The 19,620-nt window shown below is 36.5% G+C and overlaps 2 protein-coding genes across 2 annotated transcripts in view; both read left to right on the top strand.

The window, feature by feature from the left end:
* The window catches only part of LOC127160593 (uncharacterized), a 16,143-nt gene extending 6,738 nt beyond the window's left edge, over positions 1–9,405 (top strand). The window contains exons 7-14 of the mRNA XM_051103230.1: positions 1,726–1,829; positions 2,015–2,212; positions 2,314–2,400; positions 2,991–3,248; positions 3,356–3,481; positions 4,670–4,810; positions 7,229–7,334; positions 7,459–9,405. Of these exons, the coding sequence (XP_050959187.1) occupies positions 1,726–1,829; positions 2,015–2,212; positions 2,314–2,400; positions 2,991–3,181 (580 nt within the window). The 3' untranslated portion in view covers positions 3,182–3,248; positions 3,356–3,481; positions 4,670–4,810; positions 7,229–7,334; positions 7,459–9,405. The remainder of the gene's footprint in view (positions 1–1,725; positions 1,830–2,014; positions 2,213–2,313; positions 2,401–2,990; positions 3,249–3,355; positions 3,482–4,669; positions 4,811–7,228; positions 7,335–7,458) is intronic.
* A 539-nt stretch (positions 9,406–9,944) lies between these two features.
* LOC127160592 (E3 ubiquitin-protein ligase TRIM39-like) lies at positions 9,945–19,317 on the top strand. Its single transcript, XM_051103229.1, has 8 exons — positions 9,945–10,052; positions 11,912–12,145; positions 12,594–12,955; positions 13,077–13,172; positions 15,054–15,287; positions 16,781–16,928; positions 18,307–18,333; positions 18,450–19,317. Exons 2-8 carry the CDS (start codon positions 11,914–11,916, stop codon positions 18,977–18,979), a joined length of 1,629 nt encoding a protein of 542 aa, XP_050959186.1. The 5' UTR covers positions 9,945–10,052; positions 11,912–11,913; the 3' UTR covers positions 18,980–19,317.
* The last annotated feature ends 303 nt before the right edge of the window (positions 19,318–19,620 follow it).

The following is a 19,620-nucleotide window of genomic DNA, read 5'->3' as shown; positions in this document are numbered from 1 at the left end:
TTTTTGTTTAACAAAATGTGCACCCAAGAATCTGTGGTTCCATGCAAACTGTTGTGTGAGGCTGTTCTGAAATTAACAAGACTGATCTGAAAAATACAGTATTCAACAAAATTATGTTGAAAAAATTCTGTATTAAATCAACAGAATTGCTTTTGCTGGAAACCAGGTAACATATGGTTTTCTTACATTTTATTTTTACAGATTTGTCCCATTTGCCAGATTTCACTCCCAAATGATGTCTTACTTTATCATGCAAGCACGTGTGGTGAAGGGTAAATTTATACTACTATATGTAGAGCGACATCTGTCCTTCAGACCCTTACTTTAATACCTTAAAGTATTAGTCCACCCAAAGTTGATATTTCTCTCATAATTTACAGACATCTATTCCAGTCTATTCCATTCCTATTAAAACTATATTAAAGCTGCAAGCAGTGATGAAAGGCCCTTAGGAAAACAGTGAATGGTGGGCAAAATGCATTTAATGTGGTAAATATAGGAGGAATGTGTCAAAGTCATTTATATGTGGCAAACTTCCTGCTGCCAGCTGGTGGCGCTATGACTATAACAGAATATTGGCATGTAGATGTGTTCGGGCCATGCACTTTAATCAAACATGAGAAGTCTGGTGCAGATTGAACATGGTATGTCTGAATTAGTGTAAAGCTTGACATATCCTGTTGCCAACAGGTGGCGTTATGATTACAACTGAATATTGGCATTTAGATGTGTTCAGGACAGGACTCTTACCAAACATGTGAAGTTTGGTGCAGAAGGGGCAATTTATGCTTAAGTTACTGTAAAACAAGTCATTTACTGTTGCCAGCAGGTGGTGCTATGATTATAATGAAATATTGGCCTTTAGATGTGTTCAGGCCAGGACTCCCATCATTTGAGGGAGATCATTGTAAGGCTGCAGTTATAATAACGTCTATTCCCATGGCGAAACACTGAACTTTGTCAGGCCGCCACGGACATGCCCTTTAACGAAATTTAACATTGTAAAGGCTTTAGATTATACTGACAAATATGGTCAGGTCAGGAGTCTTTACAAACATGTTAAGTTTGGGGCAGATCAGACATTGTATGCCTTAGCAATTTAGCATCACCAAATTTGGTGTCGATCTGATTAAAACTCTAGGAGAGGTTTGTTTAAATGCAACACCTTTGTTTAAATGCAACACCTGAAATGGAAATTTGTACATGTATCCAAATGATCCATACTGTTAAAGACCTTGTTTGTTAAAAGTATTAATTATGGATTTGTTTAAAATATCTTAAAATAGACTAAGATTAACAAAAGTCGAAAGCTGAGCTGGAATGGACATGGAAGTGAAACAAATTGAGAAATATAATTTTTTGGTGGACCTTTTTTTTTTTTTTTTAATTCATTCTATAAAAGACAATGGACTGGTTTCACAGACAGGGCTTAGATTAAGCCATGAGCTGGCCTTAGCTAAATTAGGATATTTAAGTAACTTTTATACATGTGCTTTAGAAAAAAACTTAACTGGTATGTATCTTCAGACAAATCAAGAGCACTGACATTTTAAGATATGTCAGAAGCAAGTTGCATTTAGTTAAAATGGCTCAAACATGCATTTAAGTCTTGACTAGGATTTAAACCTTGTCTGTGAAACCAGGCAAATGTCTTTAGTGCAAGAAAATTTCTGAACTGGTTGGATAAACAAAACTGAAACATTGTATGTGCCATGTCTATTTTAGTGGGTGGACTTTCAGTGGCAGTGATTCTCCAAGCACTTCAACAAGAGAAGAATTGCCAGGACCCTCAATCACACCAACATTTACATTCTCATCGCTATCAACAGGTTATGCATGACAGTTCTGCCTTGGTAGTGCTGTTATTCTGCTGTAAAACAAGTGCATCTATATGCATCATTTTCAAATTTCATGCAAACTTTTTCTGTGTTGTGTCTTTGGTTTTAACCCTAGATTGGTCATTCAACTATGCTTGTAAAGTGTCATATGTATAAACTGTGAATTTCTTTTTCAGGGTGGAAAAATGAAATTGACTCAGAGAAAGCATCTCGAATGTTCTGTGAGGAATTGCTCTCTCAAAATAAATACTGTCCATCTCTGTCACTACGCATCAACCAATTTGGTACTGTAGATGAGCAGGACAGTGCACTGATTTCATTTTATAAAATGAACAGTGCTAACTGGTCAGCTCCACTGATATGTAGCTTGATAGGTATTACTTGCTAAATCCATTATTTGAAGTAAAAATTGTTTGTACAGTTTCTGCAATGTACATGAGCTTGCTGTTCTTTTGTTTTGTTGATTTCTTTTTAGGAGATGCAGCTGTTGGCAAAGGAGTCACGCGTCATGTTTTGTCAATGGTGATGCAGAAACTAACGACTGGCTTCACTTTAAATTTGGGTGTGTAATTGATTGCTGTTCTTTTTTCCTCATTCTGATGGTTGAGGTAAACGTCAACCAAAGCTTCTTACCTGTTTCTGCATTATTTTATACACTGCACTTCTGAGTCTGAGTGGATGATTGTTGGTGTCAGACAGACTGGTATAAATCCATCTCTCCATCTCAATCCTTTTAAACTTAAAAGAACAATAGATACAATTAGAACCACAAATATGTAGAACCTGCAATATACAAGTGTGAGCAGATATTTGATAGTGCTGGTCCACTTCTGAAAACAATTTCAGTGTGAACTGGTCATTTGTGCAACCCCTATACAGACACATAACAATTTTGCATCTTAAGGAGCTATGATGATTAAAATGCAGCTGATGAATGTATTTGAGAGTCATTGAGATAACAACTGTGACGCCCTATGTTCTCCCCTCAGTAAAAAAGACACCATAAAAGCAACTGAAACGGCTCCTTTCCTTATTTTACTCAGATTTGAGCCCAGTGGCAGATTTAGTTCAGTAATGCAGAACATGTAATGGCTTTTAAACAACTACTAATATTAAAGATGATTGTCTTACAGTTTATATAATTGTTTTAAGGTTCTGCTACCACAGCCCTTTTTGAGGGGGGAAAAAAACCACCGTGTCCCTTCTGCATCTGCCGTACTACGGGACAGCAACCTGTTCCGAATAGCTGGCCGAATGATAGGTCATTCTTTTTTACATGGAGGTCCTTGTCTTTCTGGACTGAGCTTACCTGTGGTCGTCCTTCTAACTGGAGGGAATGCTGACAGTGCGGCTTCAGCTCTGACACTGCAGGATTGCCCAGACCTAGACCACAGGGAAACCATTAGTTTGGTGAGTACTAGCAATGTAATAAAGTAGTTCAGTGCAAGATTGTGTATTTTCTTTGTGGATAAAGATGTCACTTGTAATACTTTCACATTTTTTATTTGTTCTTGCAGCTCAGGAAAACACAACTCACTGAAGAAGAAATGACTCGAGTGACAGAATTATGCCTTTTCTGGGATCTCCCTGTTCCATCGTTGCGTAATCGAGACTGGCTGTTTCAACAGCTGTTGTCACATGCTGTAAGTTTTGCTGTTTTGTTTTGTAATAACATTCTGACTGGAGTCATTGAAAACGATTCAGTCTCTATTTACCTAATTAACATGATAAAAAAACATGCATGTGTTAGTACAGTCCTAAATCATGCTTGTAACATCCTAGCACCTGTCTTTTCATCTGTCTGTCTGTGAATCTTTGTTAATTATCCTTTTGAGTGTGTGTGTATTAGGGATGCAACAATACAGTTAGTCCACGGTTCAATACATACCTCATTTTTTAACCACGGTTTTCAGTTCAGTTTGGTTCTGCTACTTTAGTGTATGCGTGTTTTTTTTGCAACAAATTAACAAAATACTCCTGTAAACCTCTGCTTAATTTTTCTTTTTGAGAGAGGTACTATTTTTTATTTTTACGCAAAATAGAATGGGTTTCATTCATACTGCACTGTAAAAAACAATTTGCTGAGTCAACTTCAAATAATTTGTAACCTGGCTGCTGTAAAATTTTAAGTTCAGTCAACTCAAAAAGTTTATTCAACTTGAAATGTTAAATTATACTTAGATATTTGATTTGAATCAACTTAAAATTTTAAGGCAGCTAGGTTACTTACCCATCTGTTAAGTTCAGCAAACTCAAATATCTAAGTTGTTACTTAGTACAACTTAACATTTCAAGCGGACTAAACTTATTTTAATTGACTGAACTTAAAATTTTAAGGCAGCAGGTTAACAAATTATTTTAAGCTGACTCAACAATTGTGTTTTTTATTTTTTACAGTGTGGAGGCCAGAGGGCGCCCTTGTGCAGAAAATCCATGTATGTGTCAAAGAAGTGTCATTATGTTATGTTTTTTTATAACTTTTGTTTTTATAACTCTGTTGGACAACAGGTTTAGAAAGGCTTATCATTGCATGTCATTAGAATGGAAGATGCTCTGCGTGTTGCTTTTTCAAATATAAGCAGGGAAGCGCTTCCTCATTTCAGCCCGTGAAATTGCGTGCACACATACAGCAAAATTACGAGATAAATAAAACAAGGAAGTTATTTAAATGCAAAACCGAAAAAAACGCAAATCACAAGCGCACATTGAACAGTGGATGTTGTACCGAACGGTTCGATATTATATTGAGAATTGTGACATCCCTAGCGTATATATTATTTTTTTAGACCAGGCTTTATCAAGCCAACCTTAGACTTTGTATATGTTTTCAGGTACTTGGACGTGTTAAGTGCCAGATTAAAGATTTGAGAAAAGGCATTAAAGACACTGGCATCTGGCCACTTCTCTCCCAGAGACCCGACAGTCACCGCATTGTTTTCCCAAGAGAGTCAGTTAGGGACATCGTATCACAGGTAAATATACTTCCATTTGGGACCTGGTATTAATTCTGGTATTTGTCATGAGTGCCCTCTAGCGCCTCTAGAGTGTACTCGCGCTTCACTTCACCTTCCCTGGGACTCATTTCATCATGGACTTCATTTCCCATCATACACTGCACACCCACACCTGTTCTCATTCTGTAATTATCACCTTCAGCTGCTGCCCATCACCACACCCTCTCTCACATACTATTTAACTGGTTCATTTTCATCTGTTCAGAGGTGAAGTATTGACTTGCACCGGCAATCTACCAAGCATTTCTTTGTTCCTCGACTCTGTGATTGTTTTCTGCCTGCCTTGACCAATTGCTCTTGTATCTCGACCACGATTCTGCCTTGCCTCCATTGTACCTGTCTGCCTGTGATTTCGACCCTGCCTGTTGACCACTGAAATAAAGTTCTTTGCACATGGATCCGAATGCTCATGCCGCAGTCATAACAGAATACTCCGTCATACAAGGATCCAGCAACTTTTTTCACGGACATCATCCAGGTATGGACTGTACTTATTTGACTGTGGGCTCGTCTTTCACGGTGGGGGTCGCTAATGAGGAAGCGACCCCTCGCGCAACCCGCTCGCGGAGTGGCGGGCGCGTCGGAGCGCGGTCATATAATGGCGGCTACTGTGGAGCCGGCTCGCAAAATGGCGGCCGCGCGCGGAGCGCGACAGCACACTGACCCACCGGCCGCCTGGCCTGCTCACGACACGGCGGCTCTGCTGGAGCACGCTCAAGCAGGGGTGGCCGCGTTGGATCGGCTTCTCGAAATGATGGCGAACTTGGAGCTCATTCGCAAAATGGCGGCGAGAACGGAGCTTCGTCACGTCACAGCTGCTATACCTGAGCCATATGAAGTTGCAGCTGCGTTTCCTGATTCAAGTCAAGTTTCCAAGTCAAGTCAAGCTACAGCTGCTGTTCCTGTGTCAAATCAAGCTGGAGCTGTGTTTCCTGTGTTAAGTCAAGTCAGAGCTGCTCTTCCTAAGGCAAGTGAAGTTAGAACTGTTGTTCCTGTGTCAAGTCGGGTTAAAACTGTGTTTCCTGTCTCAAGTGAAGTTACAGAGCCACCGCACAAGATGGCTGCCACGCCAGAGCCACCGCACAAGATGGCCGCCACGCCAGAGCCACCGCACAAGATGGCCGCCACGTCAGAGCCTGCTAAAGCCCCGTCAGTGCGGCTTGGGTGACAGGGAAGTCAACCAGTTAAATAGTATGTGAGAGAGGGTGTGGTGATGGGCAGCAGCTGAAGGTGATAATTACAGAATGAGAACAGGTGTGGGTGTGCAGTGTATGATGGGAAATGAAGTCCATGATGAAATGAGTCCCAGGGAAGGTGAAGTGAAGCGAGTACACTCTAGAGGCGCTAGAGGGCACTCATGACAGTATTATCTTGTAAACTTGGAATCTTATTTTGTAACCACAGGAAAAAAACTGTCAATCGTCTGTATAACTGATTATACAATTATAGATGACACAAATTTTCATTTTGGGGTAGTCATTATAATGCCAAACTTGCACCATTAAAGGGATAGTTCGCCTATTTAAGACATGAAGTTGTATGCAATCCTTACCAGCACTATAGTGTATACACACTGACCCACTCTGTGATCACCTCCCTGGTCAGAGTTCTGGCCGCTGGACGTTTTTCAAGAAAGTAGTCCCGGTTAGTTTCCGGGGCCTCAAAACTGTGTGTTTTTACGTGAAAAAATTATATGCGTTTCAAAGCTTGATTAATTTACATCACAAAAAACACTCCAGACAAAATTCATACCTGGTTGCCATCGGCTATTCTGCGGGAGATAAAATATCCAGCATCAAGGATTTTCGTGTGTGCAGTGCTCACTTCAGCGAAGACGATTACATCCCCAACCAAGGAGGAAAAAGCAAAAAAACGGATTTTAAAGATTTTCACTTATAAACACGATGATACCGACACAGGTTCCGCATAGTTACAGACAATAACAGCAATAGCGAAGCATCATATTTTGTTGTGTTATATAGATTCAACTTAATTCATCAGTAAAGACATTTGCCGATTTTCTCACCACATAGACAGTCGATTGTTTTCGATGCTATCATTGCCCCGGTTAGCATATTCTCAGTGTAGCCTAAAAACTGACGTTAGCTTCAAAATAAACCTGTTGTATGCGACATAAAGTTAGTAAATAGAGCTTACCCATGGTACTGGTACAGCAGAACTCTTTAAAATCCGTTTTTTGCTTTTGGCTGTGTATTTCTAAATTCTGACTGTTTTTGTAATTTAAAAATTATGAACATTAAGACATAATGTTACATTATAACATTATGTCTTAGGAAGAAAATAAATAAATAAATACACATATGCATGTATGAGTAAAGCAAGTTTATGACCTAGCATTCTTATTCAAACCCACAGGAAATTCTTCAGAAAATTGTTTGGCCTAAATATGTGGATGATGACTCCATTACTGTTGAAAAAATGAGTGACATCACAGGCTATATGAGAAGATTTATTGAAGAAGGTATGAGTTTATTTATGCTACTTGCTTTGCAAACGATCTTACGGTTTAATAACAATTATGTAACAAATCAACTAGAATAAATGTTTTTAATGTTTTTTTTCCTACTTTAATTACTCTTTCATAGCATCACCAACCATGCTGAATAACTTAATGAAGTTCTGGGTGGGATGGGAGTTGCCGGAAGAAAACTTGGAGTTAAAGTTGGGGATGCCAAGTTCCCTGTTGCATACACATGTTTCAAAAGTTTGCGCCTTCCCTGTCACTACAAGAGTTATGCTGCATTCAGAGCAGATATGTTAATGTGCCTGAACTCTGTAAATAGTGGATTTGGCCATGTTTAACTAGAAAGAGAGAGTGGGACAGTGTGTGGGATTTAAATGTTGTTCCAGGGTCAACAAAATATGTGACTGAATATGACTGAGTTGAATATGACTGAACAAAATATGACTGAGTTGCCTCTTTAAAAGAGGATATGGTAATGTTCATAAACTTAGATTGTCAAATTAGATTAGATTCATTTAACAATAGTTCTAAAAAGACAAGAAGACAATGTTTTTGAACTTAATGTTTTAAATGTTAAACCATTTTATTTGTCAACTGGTATATATTTAACCCTTTAACTGTCACTCTCATTTTTTAACATAGATGTGAAAATGCACTATTCAAACTTATTTTTTTATAATTCAAGAACGAAAACATTTTGTAATATGATTTTAATGTACATTTTCCATTGTTAATGCAATGTCTGATTTCAAAATGGTTTTCAAAGGATGAATTTTGTGATTTTAAAATGTTTTCAACTGATATCTAATTTTTTATGATATCTAAAGCATGACAGGAAAAAAGATAGACAACTAAGAAAGTCTTTTTGTGACAAAGGTCAGAACTCTTGTTATGATGTAGATTTTTTAAGGTGCACTCTTGTCATAAATTAATCTACTGCTTTTCCTACATAATTTGTAACAAAACAGTGGTAAAATATCTATTTAAGAGTCTTAGACATATAGTTTGGCATGATTAGATTAGGATTTATTTGTAATATGGTGAAGTAAACATATGCATCCCGTATATATTTATATATACACACAGTAGTCAACAGATTAAAGTCATAAAGGAAGTGAAATTAATGAAATGATTAATGAACATGAAATTCATGAAGTGAATTACCTCTGATTTTGAACACTTTTTCCAGCAATGAAGCTGTTGTCATCAGCCACAAACTGAAAACATCAGTTCTGCAGTTCTCACCTTTTCACCTCCATGATCACCTCTCACTCTGCAAAAACAAAAAAACAAAAACAAACAACAACAAAAAGCACACATTATGTTAGGTTGCATTTACACACAATTAACTCTTGTTTTGATAAAGACAGTGTATGAGATTAAACATGAACATGGATATGACCTTTTTTTCTTTCTTTTTTGAAAGGGAAATTTAAAAGTTAACCCACAGGTTAGACCAGTTCCACTGCATCCTCCAGTGGACACTTTGGGGATTTTCTGCAAGCAGGACCGGTGTCTGAAGCACCTGTGAAAAAAACTCCAATCCTCTCGGTCCACATAGCTTGTGATGTCATGGGCAGGCGCTCAGTAGCATAAAATGGCACCTGCTAAACACGTCATCAACTTTTGTTGCCTTAGCTACATCGCTGTGTTCCTAACTTGGTTTGGATGTCTCTCTTTCACCCTTTCCTAGAAAAGGTTAGGTGTATGTCTGTCAGTTCCTTGGTGCTATCCCACCAGGTGGACAGGCATGTGCAATTTTTTTTTCTTCCCGAAGTGTCCGCTAGGGGATGCAAGCTTGCTTGTTTGCTCTCATAGTTACCCTTGTGTGTTCATATGACAATTGACCACACCCCCTTGTTATCAAGTTTCGCTTGTTCTATCTGTGTATTTATAGTGTTTGGCTTTCACTTCTGTTATGTTAGTGTAAACAAAATATGGTGTTAGTGTATGGATTCCAGTACTGTTTCCTGGATGCTCCTGGTTTTCCTGTGTGGACTGTCTCATGTCATGCTGTGGATTATCTGAGTTTTGTCTTTTCTTAATTAAAGTTGTGCATGCATGTGGATTCTCTCATGTGGATTGTCTCATCTGTCCCTTACAAGTATCTATCATCTTTCATGTATCAGGTACTGACATACCAGATAAATGTCATAAAAATGTACAGAAATTAAAAGAAGACAATTTCCTGATGGAGTAACAACATCATTCTATCTTCATCCGCTTGCTGCAGTCCAGCAGTTTCACTGAGCATCTTCATGTGTCTAAGAAGTGTAAAAAAAATAAATAAAAAAAAAAAAAAAAAAAAAAAAAAAGAGAGAAATATGTTATTTGATTCTATGCTTTTAAGGATACATAAAATGCTAGTTTTGTTATCATCCTTAACAAGACTGCATTTGTGTGTTACATCTTCCCTATCATTTTTAACTTTAACAACTGGTTCTACATTACAACTGTGATATTTGTTACCACTGTCATCAAAAACTGAACAACACAAATATTCTAAATGTTCTGTTTACACACCCTGCAGGGATGAATAAGGAACTGTTGCATATTCATGATTTTAGGTGGAGCTACTGTATTGCATCAATGAACGTGAGTGAACGACTTCTCTGAAAGTAAAACTAAACAGATGAACAACTGGAAGCCTTTTCAAACAGAATATTTATCCAGTGACTCCGAATCTTGTGATCACATAGCGATATTTCCTCACAGGTAAGTTATTTAAAACTCTGAAATAATATTCAAATGTTATCACTGGTGTAATTTAACTGGTTGTAAAGCAAAGTTTGATGTGTGCCCTCATCACAACTTTAAGACTTAAGAAACAGAAAGTATGTAAACTGCAGGCACAATGAACATAGTCAAATAAAAACCACAAGTGAAAAATCATAAATGCATTAAAGTTTCCTTACAGTACAGGTAATTTAATGGTGTGTACTGTAGAGGTTTTTATTTTGTGGTGAGAAATACTATGTGGACCAAAATAAAACACATGCACCCTTGTTGTCTTTGGAAAGAACCTTGTGTTATGAAATGTTATTGTAGTGTACTATTACAAATTCCCAGAAACATATTTTCAGTTTCGGAATTGTTATTTCTTCTGCAGAGATGACGTACTTTGACTTTGATTTAAAAATAGCAATTATTAGTTAATCTTTCTACATACACATATTATATGTATTTCAACAGAATGATCTTTTGTTTTGTTACCTTTTATGAGATTCAACACAAACATGGATATGATCGTGAATTGACTTTGTTTTCTCCAAAAGTGAAAATGTACAAGTTGATGCACAAGTTCAAAGAATTTATAAGAGTGAATGTCAAGAAGTTCAGGGATTTTCCTGCATAGACATTTTTGAGGTGGCCGCCTCTAGCTGTCAACAGACTCATACAGGCAGTCATGTGCAAGTGTCACTGAACTGTCCATTAAGGATTTTAGTCTAAAAGTGTGCATATTTGGAGAAATATTGCCATCTTTACACATTTTCACTTTAAATTTATTTAAACAGAATCATCATTTCTATTCATTTTCCACTGAATTATCTGATGAGCATTAGTAGCTTTCAGCTCTGTCTCAGTATGTTTTCTCATATTACGTGTTCATATTAACCCACTTTAACTGATACAAATATGTGACGATTCAAATTGATGTTAAATGAATTGTGATGCAATTGGTGGTGGGAGTTTATGAATTTATCTCTGATGGGAACTAACTGGCTTTAGAAAAGTTTAGATTATATTTTTTTTTTATGTTAGTTCTGTATAATGTATATTAATGTAGTATTTAAAGGTGAGGTGTTGCTTTGTTTACAGTGGTAACCAAGGAAACACCGTATGGCTGCTGTTCCATAAGCGCCACCTGCTGTCAGAGAGTGAATTCTTGTCTCATTCAGCCTGTCTGCTGTGTCTGTTTCATTTAGATGTTTTATGTAGTATATTTTCACAAAACTAAAGTCAGACGATTCAGTTTTTGGTTAAAATTTCGAAATTATACAGTCTAGTTAAGATTAAAACCTGCTTAATCTGTATGCATGGATCATAATTAAAATATAGTGGCTGTCTCTAATTTTAAACAGAAAGAGAACAGGAAAAGTCTTACGTTTGTTTATTTGAATATCTTTTTAAATGTATGTTATAAAATTTAAATTTAGTTTTGTTATTTGGCATATTTCAGTTTTTTAAAGAAATGTGCAGAATTTTGTCCAAACAATAATAAAAGGACACATTTTCACTTATAATTTGTTTTAAATCTCTCTTCGTTAAAATTTGTGAGAAAAATCATATCATGAAATCAGTATCAAGAATTGTATCACATCACAAGTTGAGTGAAATATTATATTGTATTTAATTTAATGTTGAACAGGTTTGTTTATGTTAAATGTAGCTTGATAATGATCATTTTCTTCAATCATATAATTAATATAATACATAAAATATGTTGCATATAAATAGTTATTGAAGAATGCCCATTTGGCCAGTCAAAATTCATGCCACATTAGCCAGCAATATTTTAAAAATACTTCAGTAGTTCAGTAATGTAGATATGTTGTCATAATTTGTCTTTTCAGTCATGGCATCCTCCAGCAGTTCACTAAATGAGGAGCTCCAATGCTCCATCTGTCTGGATGTGTTCACTGATCCAGTCACCACTCCATGTGGACACAACTTCTGCAGAATCTGCCTGAACACGTGCTGGACAAACACACAGACCTGCTTCTGTCCATTCTGTAAAGAATCATTCAGCAGAAGACCTGATCTCAAGATCAATACAACACTCAGAGAGGTTGTGCAACACTTTAAAGGTGAAATATATCTTTTTTAATGTTAAAATTAATTACCATTTACCAGTTTATCTCTCTAAAATGTATTAACATTGAGCCTCTCATACACCATCAAAACATTTAGAGTAGTCCACTCAGATTTGTCAATCTCTTTCCCAACTCACCCTATAGCAGCATATTTGGGGTATGGCTAATATAGCAGGTTCTTTAGCAGGTGTGGGACCATGACATGCCACATGGGAAAAAATGTTTAGCTTTGGTTACAGGAGTGCAAGTCAAAATTCACTGCATTTGGTTCAGGTGTGTTTTATAAATGTTTTATTAGGGCTTCTCACAAGGAAACATAGCAACACAGCTAAAAGTATCCTAATATGTTAGACCTTTTCTTGAAAGCTGTGTCTGTGATGCATGAGTTGGGGAATATTTCAAGGTTGCTTGAAAATATGCTTTGTTTTTGTAATTTCGCTAGGTGACACTTGTGTCGCAGAAAAAACATACTTCACCTTAGAGGAGAAGCTCAATCAAGAAAAATCTGAGGCGTTTTGTGACTTCTGTGATGAAAGAAAGCAGAAAGCCATGAAGTCCTGCTTGACGTGTCAAAGCTCTTACTGTGAGACTCACCTGGAGCCTCATCACAGAGTCCCACGTCTAAAGAAACACAAACTGATCAACGCTGTGGAAAATCTGGAGGATTATATATGCCAGAAACATGAGAGACCTCTGGAGCTGTTCTGCAGAGATGATCAGACGTGTGTGTGTCTGTCCTGCACTGAAGGAGACCACAGGAACCACAACACTGTTCCTATAGAGGAGCAGAGTCAACAGAAGAAGGCAAGAGATACAAAATATTACTTCAATGTTAATGTTAAAGAACACATCAACAAAAAAACAAGACTTTTGTCAGAAGATGGAAAGCTAAATCAGTCATAACTGTGTTCTTCTGTTCATGTAGAGTCAGCTGGTTCAAATACAGACAGATGTGCAGCAGATGATCCAGGATAGAATGAAAAAGATTCAAGAAATCCAGCACTCAGTAGAGTTGAGAAAGGTGAGTGGAAGTTAAGAATATGTACAACTGATTATGAATTGTAATACACTGCTCAAAAAAGTTAAGGGAACACTTAATTCACACACTGGATCTCAATTAATGGAATGAAGGAAGCTGAGACATCTAGAAGGCAGACTTCTACCATATCAGGTTCTTAGTACAAACTGCCTATGATGTCCTACCAAGTCCAGCAAACCTCTATATCTGGATCCAACATCAGACACCCGTCTCCTATGTTTAGGAAGGGGATCCCTAGAAAACCTCCTTAGCAGCTAACCAAATGGCCTTGGAGATGGATGCTTTTGCTGGTGCCATGACCAGGAGCTTAACCCTTAAATGCATAAATATTTCGCCAATCATTATTACATATTGGGGCCTTTAGCGACCCAAACCTATATATACAGCATGGATGGATCTCTAACTGCTGCTATAGCAAAAAAAAAAAAAAAAACTCTTGATATTTTAAGAATTACAGAAGAATAAAATAAAGCATATTTTGTTACCTTTTGAAACTTAGAAGGGTTCAATTTGAGCAGATTATTTTACCATCGCTGTCATCATCAGAGCTCACTTCCACAGTACATTCAGCATCTGGCTTATATTTATTTCTCAAAATTATTGTTTTCAGTGACTTCAAAATTAATATTTTGATCGCTGGCAGCTTATTCACCACATCCACCATCAAGTGACAGTGATATTTATATTTCATTGCGTAAATAATTGCTCTGCCATTCAAACCAGTCCTGTTTTTGCTTATGATATTCTTTTGTTTTATGCCTGCGGTGATTATGAGCGAAACATCACGTCATTGTCTATAAAACAGTGCCACCTCGAGGAATAAAGGTGAACTGCACATATTGAGTCGTCGATTATTTAAATATTGTTGTGCAATTAATCAGAAAACAGACACTCTTTTATATTTTATTATCTTTTTCTTGTTAAACTGTTTACAATGAACAGATTGATGAATACTAAGAAAGTTGATGTTAACTAAAAAATTAAGGAGGGAAAGAGTAGTGAATGACGTTCCAGGTCGCTAAAAACCCAAGGTATGCATTTCAAGGTAAAGGCAGTTGCTGAAAGCATAGACACAGCAATCAATTACATCAAGGTTCACCACAAGCCAAAGAAGGCCCTCCACAACCGAGAGCAAAGTCTGGCCTCCTCACTATCGCTGCTGACTGGCAACTGGAGGTGGATCATGGCAAATAGTTGAAGATCCCAACCAGCTTTGCCCAGACATGATTATGATCTCAGATTTCACCAAGCAATTTGATCTTGTGCCTTGGGAAAAACACATGGATGAGGCCAGTGCAAGGAAGTGTGCCAAATACTAGGAGTTAGTTGAAGAGTGCAGGAGGCAGTGCTGGCAAACTCAGAGCCTCTGGAGGTGTGCTGCAGAGGATTTGCATGATCACTCTGCAATGTGTGTACACTACTAGGCATCACCAGAAAGGCTATCAGATCTGCAACCAGAGGCACTGAAAAAACAATTTGTGGTTTTGGATTAACAGTTTGTAACCATGGGCAAAGGCTGCAAGTCACAGACTGGATGTCCTCAGGAATCTTCTGTCAGACCTAGATCACGACATCAGTGAGCTCTTGGATGGTCTGTGTGCTACTTGCTGGCTTAGGATGCTCCGATACATAACGACCCAGAGGTTCTCAATTGGCAATTGGATTCACAATCACTTATGCTATTTGTTTTTTGAGCAGTGCATTTCAATATGCTTAATAAAGGTTCAGAATTAAATGGATAAAACAAATTTCACAGAACATAAGATCTGTAGATGATGGCATTTTCATTTTTGATTGAACCCTTTAAATATACAAGACATGTAAACATAATAGATGAGCCTGATAATTGTCTTCATTCACCAGAATAACACAGAGGAAGAGAAATCAGCCAGTGTTGAGCTCTTCACTGATCTGATCCGATCCATTAGGAAATGTCAGTCTAAGCTACTAAAAACAATGGAAGAACAGCAGAAAGCAGCAGAGAAACAGGCTGAAGATCTCATTAAAGAGCTGCAGCAGGAAATCACTGATCTGAAGCGGAGAAACACTGAGCTGGAGCAGCTCTCACACACTGACGATCATCTGCACCTCATACAGGTCTGTCAACATGTCTCATCACTGAGAATGGAGAATATTATAGAACTCTCTGTTACAAATTGTGACAAGCTGCTGTAAGCTACAGTATTAAACAGAAGTTCTGACTATTTTTTACAGTGCTTTAGAAATCTTACCATCATAAAGGAGTAATAATAATAATAATAATAATAATAATAATAATAATAATAATAATAATAATAATAATAATAATAATAATCACAAATGAGTTATACAGACAAAAACATTGGGTCTCATCCACCAAGCATGCGCACACACACATTTGCACATGAAACCTACATACTAAAATTTTCATGAAGAAACCTTGATTCATTAAAAACCTAAATTATATTCTAAATTTATCAAAAAAAAAAAAAAAATACAGGGAAAACTGAAAGCACGCATGCTATACGCAAAAACCACCCACTCTGGTCTGACTTAATTATTGTAAAATGTTGTCAGACCATATGTCAGTAAAAAATAAATTTTCCTGTCCTGTCAGATGTTATAATGTGCTCGTAGCACATGCTCTTTAATTGCATGCACAAATGCAGCTGTAGCCTGTATCATTTTTTATTAAAGCACGAATGAAACTACGAGCAAACAAAGTCATAGTTATGTCATCTGTTACCAAAAGGGCGATTAAAGCCGTCTTAAAACTTGTTGGTTTGTTAGGATCTCATGAAAAAAAAAAAAAATTCTCACATACCCTGGGGGAGACGCACCCCACGTCAGCAGAACACAATACTTCAAAAGTTTTCAGTCTTCCTCTAAGTATAAGTGACTGCTGTAAAATTGAGACCATTTTACCAATCGCACAGACACCTTTAGAACGATACTAAAAAATGAAGGGGTTACTATCATGAATTCTGAAGAGATAGTAAATGCATTATGTAAAAATAATACAGTGGGGTTATCATAAGGGTCAATTTTTCAAAATTGAGCTTTATACATCATGTGAAAGCTGAATAAACATTTGACTAAGCATTGACTAAAACATGCAGTCCATTCCTTGCAGAGCCTACACTGCAAAAAACAATTGGTTGAGTCAACTTAAAATAATTTGTAACCTGGCTAAGTTCAGTCAACTCAAAAAAAAGTTTATTCAACTTGAAATGTTAAATTATACTAAGTGACAACTTAGATATTTGAGTTGAATCAACTTAAAATTTTAAGGCAGCTGGGTTACTTACCCATCTGTTAAGTTTAGCAAACAAATATCTAAGTTGTTACTTAGTACAACTTAACATTTCAAGTTGACTAAACTTATTTTAGTTGACTGAACTTAAAATTTTAAGGCAGCAGGGTAACAAATTATTGTTAGAGGCATCAAGATTGGAGTGTGATCCTTTAGAGGCACATTTGGTGATTTTGAACTGTAGCACCTTTAACCGTAAAACATACTGAATGAATGACTAAAGCATATTAAATTAAGTTCACAATAAATAAATAAATAAATAAATATACACATTTAATTATCCTCTCTCCTGCTGTAGATGTATTCATCCCTAAACAGTCGTCCACACACCAAGAACTGGACAGAAATCAGTATGGACACTGATGTGAATGTGCTCCCTCTGCATAGAGCTCTGACGCAACTGAAGAAAACACACAAGGCTCTAAATAAAAAACTTAGTCAAACTGGTATGTGAAAGTCAAGTACAGTGTAGAAGAACTTTTCTGACATTGTATCTCTTCTAATAAAATTACTGGTTTTACTGCAAAGTCAACCATTTTGGAATCTCCTCTAAAATAAAAGGGCTTAATGAAATGCATGCTATTCCCAAAAAGGCACAACAGAAATATTAATTTACATTAATATACATTATTATTTACAAGTTAAGATATTCAGTCATTCAAACTGGTGAAAATTGTTGGGGGGGAGGATTAGATGTACAAGGACTACACTAAAAAAAAAAAAAAACAATTTGTTGAATCAACTTAAAATAATTCGTCACCCAGCTGAAATGTTAAGTTGTACTAAGTGACAACTTGGATATTAGGTTGATTCAACTTAAAATTAACGCAGCTGGGTAGCTTACCCAGCTTTTAAGTTTAACAAACCAATTTTTTGTTAAGTCAACTCAAATATCTAAGTTGTCACTTAGTACAACTTAACATTTCAAGTTGACTAAACTTATTTGAGTTGACTGAACTTAAAATTAAAAAGCAGCAGAGTAACAAATTATTTTAAGATGACTCAATAAATTATATTTTTATTTAGTTTTTTTTTTTTCAGTGTACTCATTCTGTGGCTCCCTTGTTGGAGAACATTAGTACTGCATTCTTTGTCCGTGAATTGAAATGTCTGATCATTTACAAACTACTATAAACCTTTCTTTAGAGTGACCGTATCTCCACTTGTACACATATTTTAGAAGTTTGCATGTTGTCGACATGCAATGCAGGCATATATGCCATAGTCATAATGGGCCAGACCTAACAAATATATTGGATATCTGCTAAATTGAACGTAACACAATTATTTTGCTAACATTTTTTTTGTGAGCATGGTCTAGAGCTGATGAGTGCAAAGTTTTGTGAAGATCTGTTGAGCAAAAGCATTAAGGATTTTCATTTGTAGTGCTATTTGGGTGCATTTTGACATGACTTTGAATCTCCTGTGGTCAGCGTAGGTACAGTAGCTACATGAATTAAGTGAATATTGCACCACTCAATGAGCAATAGTTGTACTAAAATCAGTGCATTGACAAGTTATTTACTAACTGTAACAAGTTTTCATATTATTATTATTATTATTATTATTATTATTATTTTTGCATTGCATTGACAAATGTTAGGTAAACCAAATTAAGTGTGTCATAGCTGTAAAATTTAGGTAGTAGTTAGGTAGCATTAATCCATCTCCTTCCTTAATTTTTAATTTTACTGAGTAGATTTTATAGGTCTGACTTTACAGTTAATAGAGAAAAAAAATTTATTGAAGAATTTTTTTTTTTTTTTTTAGTTAAATATTCCAGTAAAGGATTCATTACATTTATATTGTAATCTATATCCACAGGCTTGGGGTGTGTACAGAAGTATGCAGGTACAGTGTGACATTATTTTCTCCAAAACACTAAAAAATAATTAAGAATATGCCTTTATGAACATACTAAAATGTTTGTTGTGTAGTTTATTAATAATGTCTAATCTCTCATCTAGTGGATGTGACTCTGGATCCTGATACAGCGAATCCATATCTCATGCTTTCTGATGACGGAAAACAAGTCAGTCATGGAGACACTGAGCAGGACGTCCCTGAAAACCCAAAGAGATTTGATGACACTTGTTTATTGGCAAAAGAGGGATTCAGTTCAGGGAGATTTTACTATGAGGTTCAAATGAAAGGAAAGACTAAGTGGAGTTTAGGAGTGGCCAGAGAATCCATTAACAGGAAGGGGGACATCAGCCCGAGTCCTGAGGATGGTCTCTGGTCTATGTTATTGATTAATCAGAGTCAGTGTATAGCTTGTGATAATCCAGCAGTCGCTTTCTCTCACAGAGAAACACCTGAGAAGGTGGGAGTGTTTGTGGATTATGAGGAGGGTCTGGTCTCCTTTTATGATTTGGACTCCAGCTCTCATATCTACTCTTTCACTGGTCAAACTTTCACTGAGAAACTCTATCCATATTTTGGCCCAGGCTTTAATGATGAAGAAAAAAGCATACTTATAATTTCACCTGTCAGTTGAAACAAAGTGGTTTCGCTTAAATGTGAAACAAAATCTGAAAAGATTAATTGTGCGTGTGCTGTTTTTGTAAAGAATTCCAAAAAGGTATTCACTTACCAAATTGAAAATTTATGTTGATAACTAAATTATACTGATGATAATTAATGAGTGGATGTGTTTAAGATCCATTATCAAATAGGTCCTACTGAAAAAAATATGTTATAAGAAAAGGCACAAAAAAGGTGATTAATAAAAAAAGAGCTAACTTTATAAGTTAATAACATCTCTTCCACCTGCACTCTCTATTCTATTTCATCTACATGTTTTCTTTTTATAATTTTATAAATGTACTTTTTATAATTTTATTTAATAAACTGGCTGATTTATGAGAAAAATAAAACAATGTTGGCAAAGTTATAGGCTTGTTGGCTTTTCTGAGGTAGGCTAAATGTTATGTTACCACACTCTAAAAAGTGCTGGGTTAAAAAAATAACCCAACCTTAACCCAGCCGCTGGGTAACTATGGGACAGAACACGCGTTGGGTTGTTTTGACCCAAGTGCTGGGTTTAACCATTTGACCCATAATGCTGGGTTGTTTATTTGACCCAACCAGTGGGTCAGGTTAACTGTGTTGCTGGGTTAAACCTAACCTAAACATTGG

The sequence above is a fragment of the Labeo rohita genome, unplaced genomic scaffold, assembly GCF_022985175.1.
Source record: "Labeo rohita strain BAU-BD-2019 unplaced genomic scaffold, IGBB_LRoh.1.0 scaffold_398, whole genome shotgun sequence".
Taxonomy (NCBI): domain Eukaryota; kingdom Metazoa; phylum Chordata; class Actinopteri; order Cypriniformes; family Cyprinidae; genus Labeo; species Labeo rohita.
The sequence above is the reverse complement of the archived record's forward strand: the minus strand, read 5'-3'. Positions and strand labels throughout refer to the sequence as shown.

Excerpts from the sequence above, each read along its gene's own strand:
- LOC127160592 (XM_051103229.1), top strand. The coding sequence starts at position 11,914 with ATGGCATCCTCCAGCAGTTCACTAAATGAGGAGCTCCAATGCTCCATC. Across the intron at positions 16,929-18,306 it reads TAAAAAACTTAGTCAAACTG|GCTTGGGGTGTGTACAGAAG; the intron begins GTATGTGAAAGT and ends CTATATCCACAG. Across the intron at positions 18,334-18,449 it reads GTGTGTACAGAAGTATGCAG|TGGATGTGACTCTGGATCCT; the intron begins GTACAGTGTGAC and ends TCTCTCATCTAG.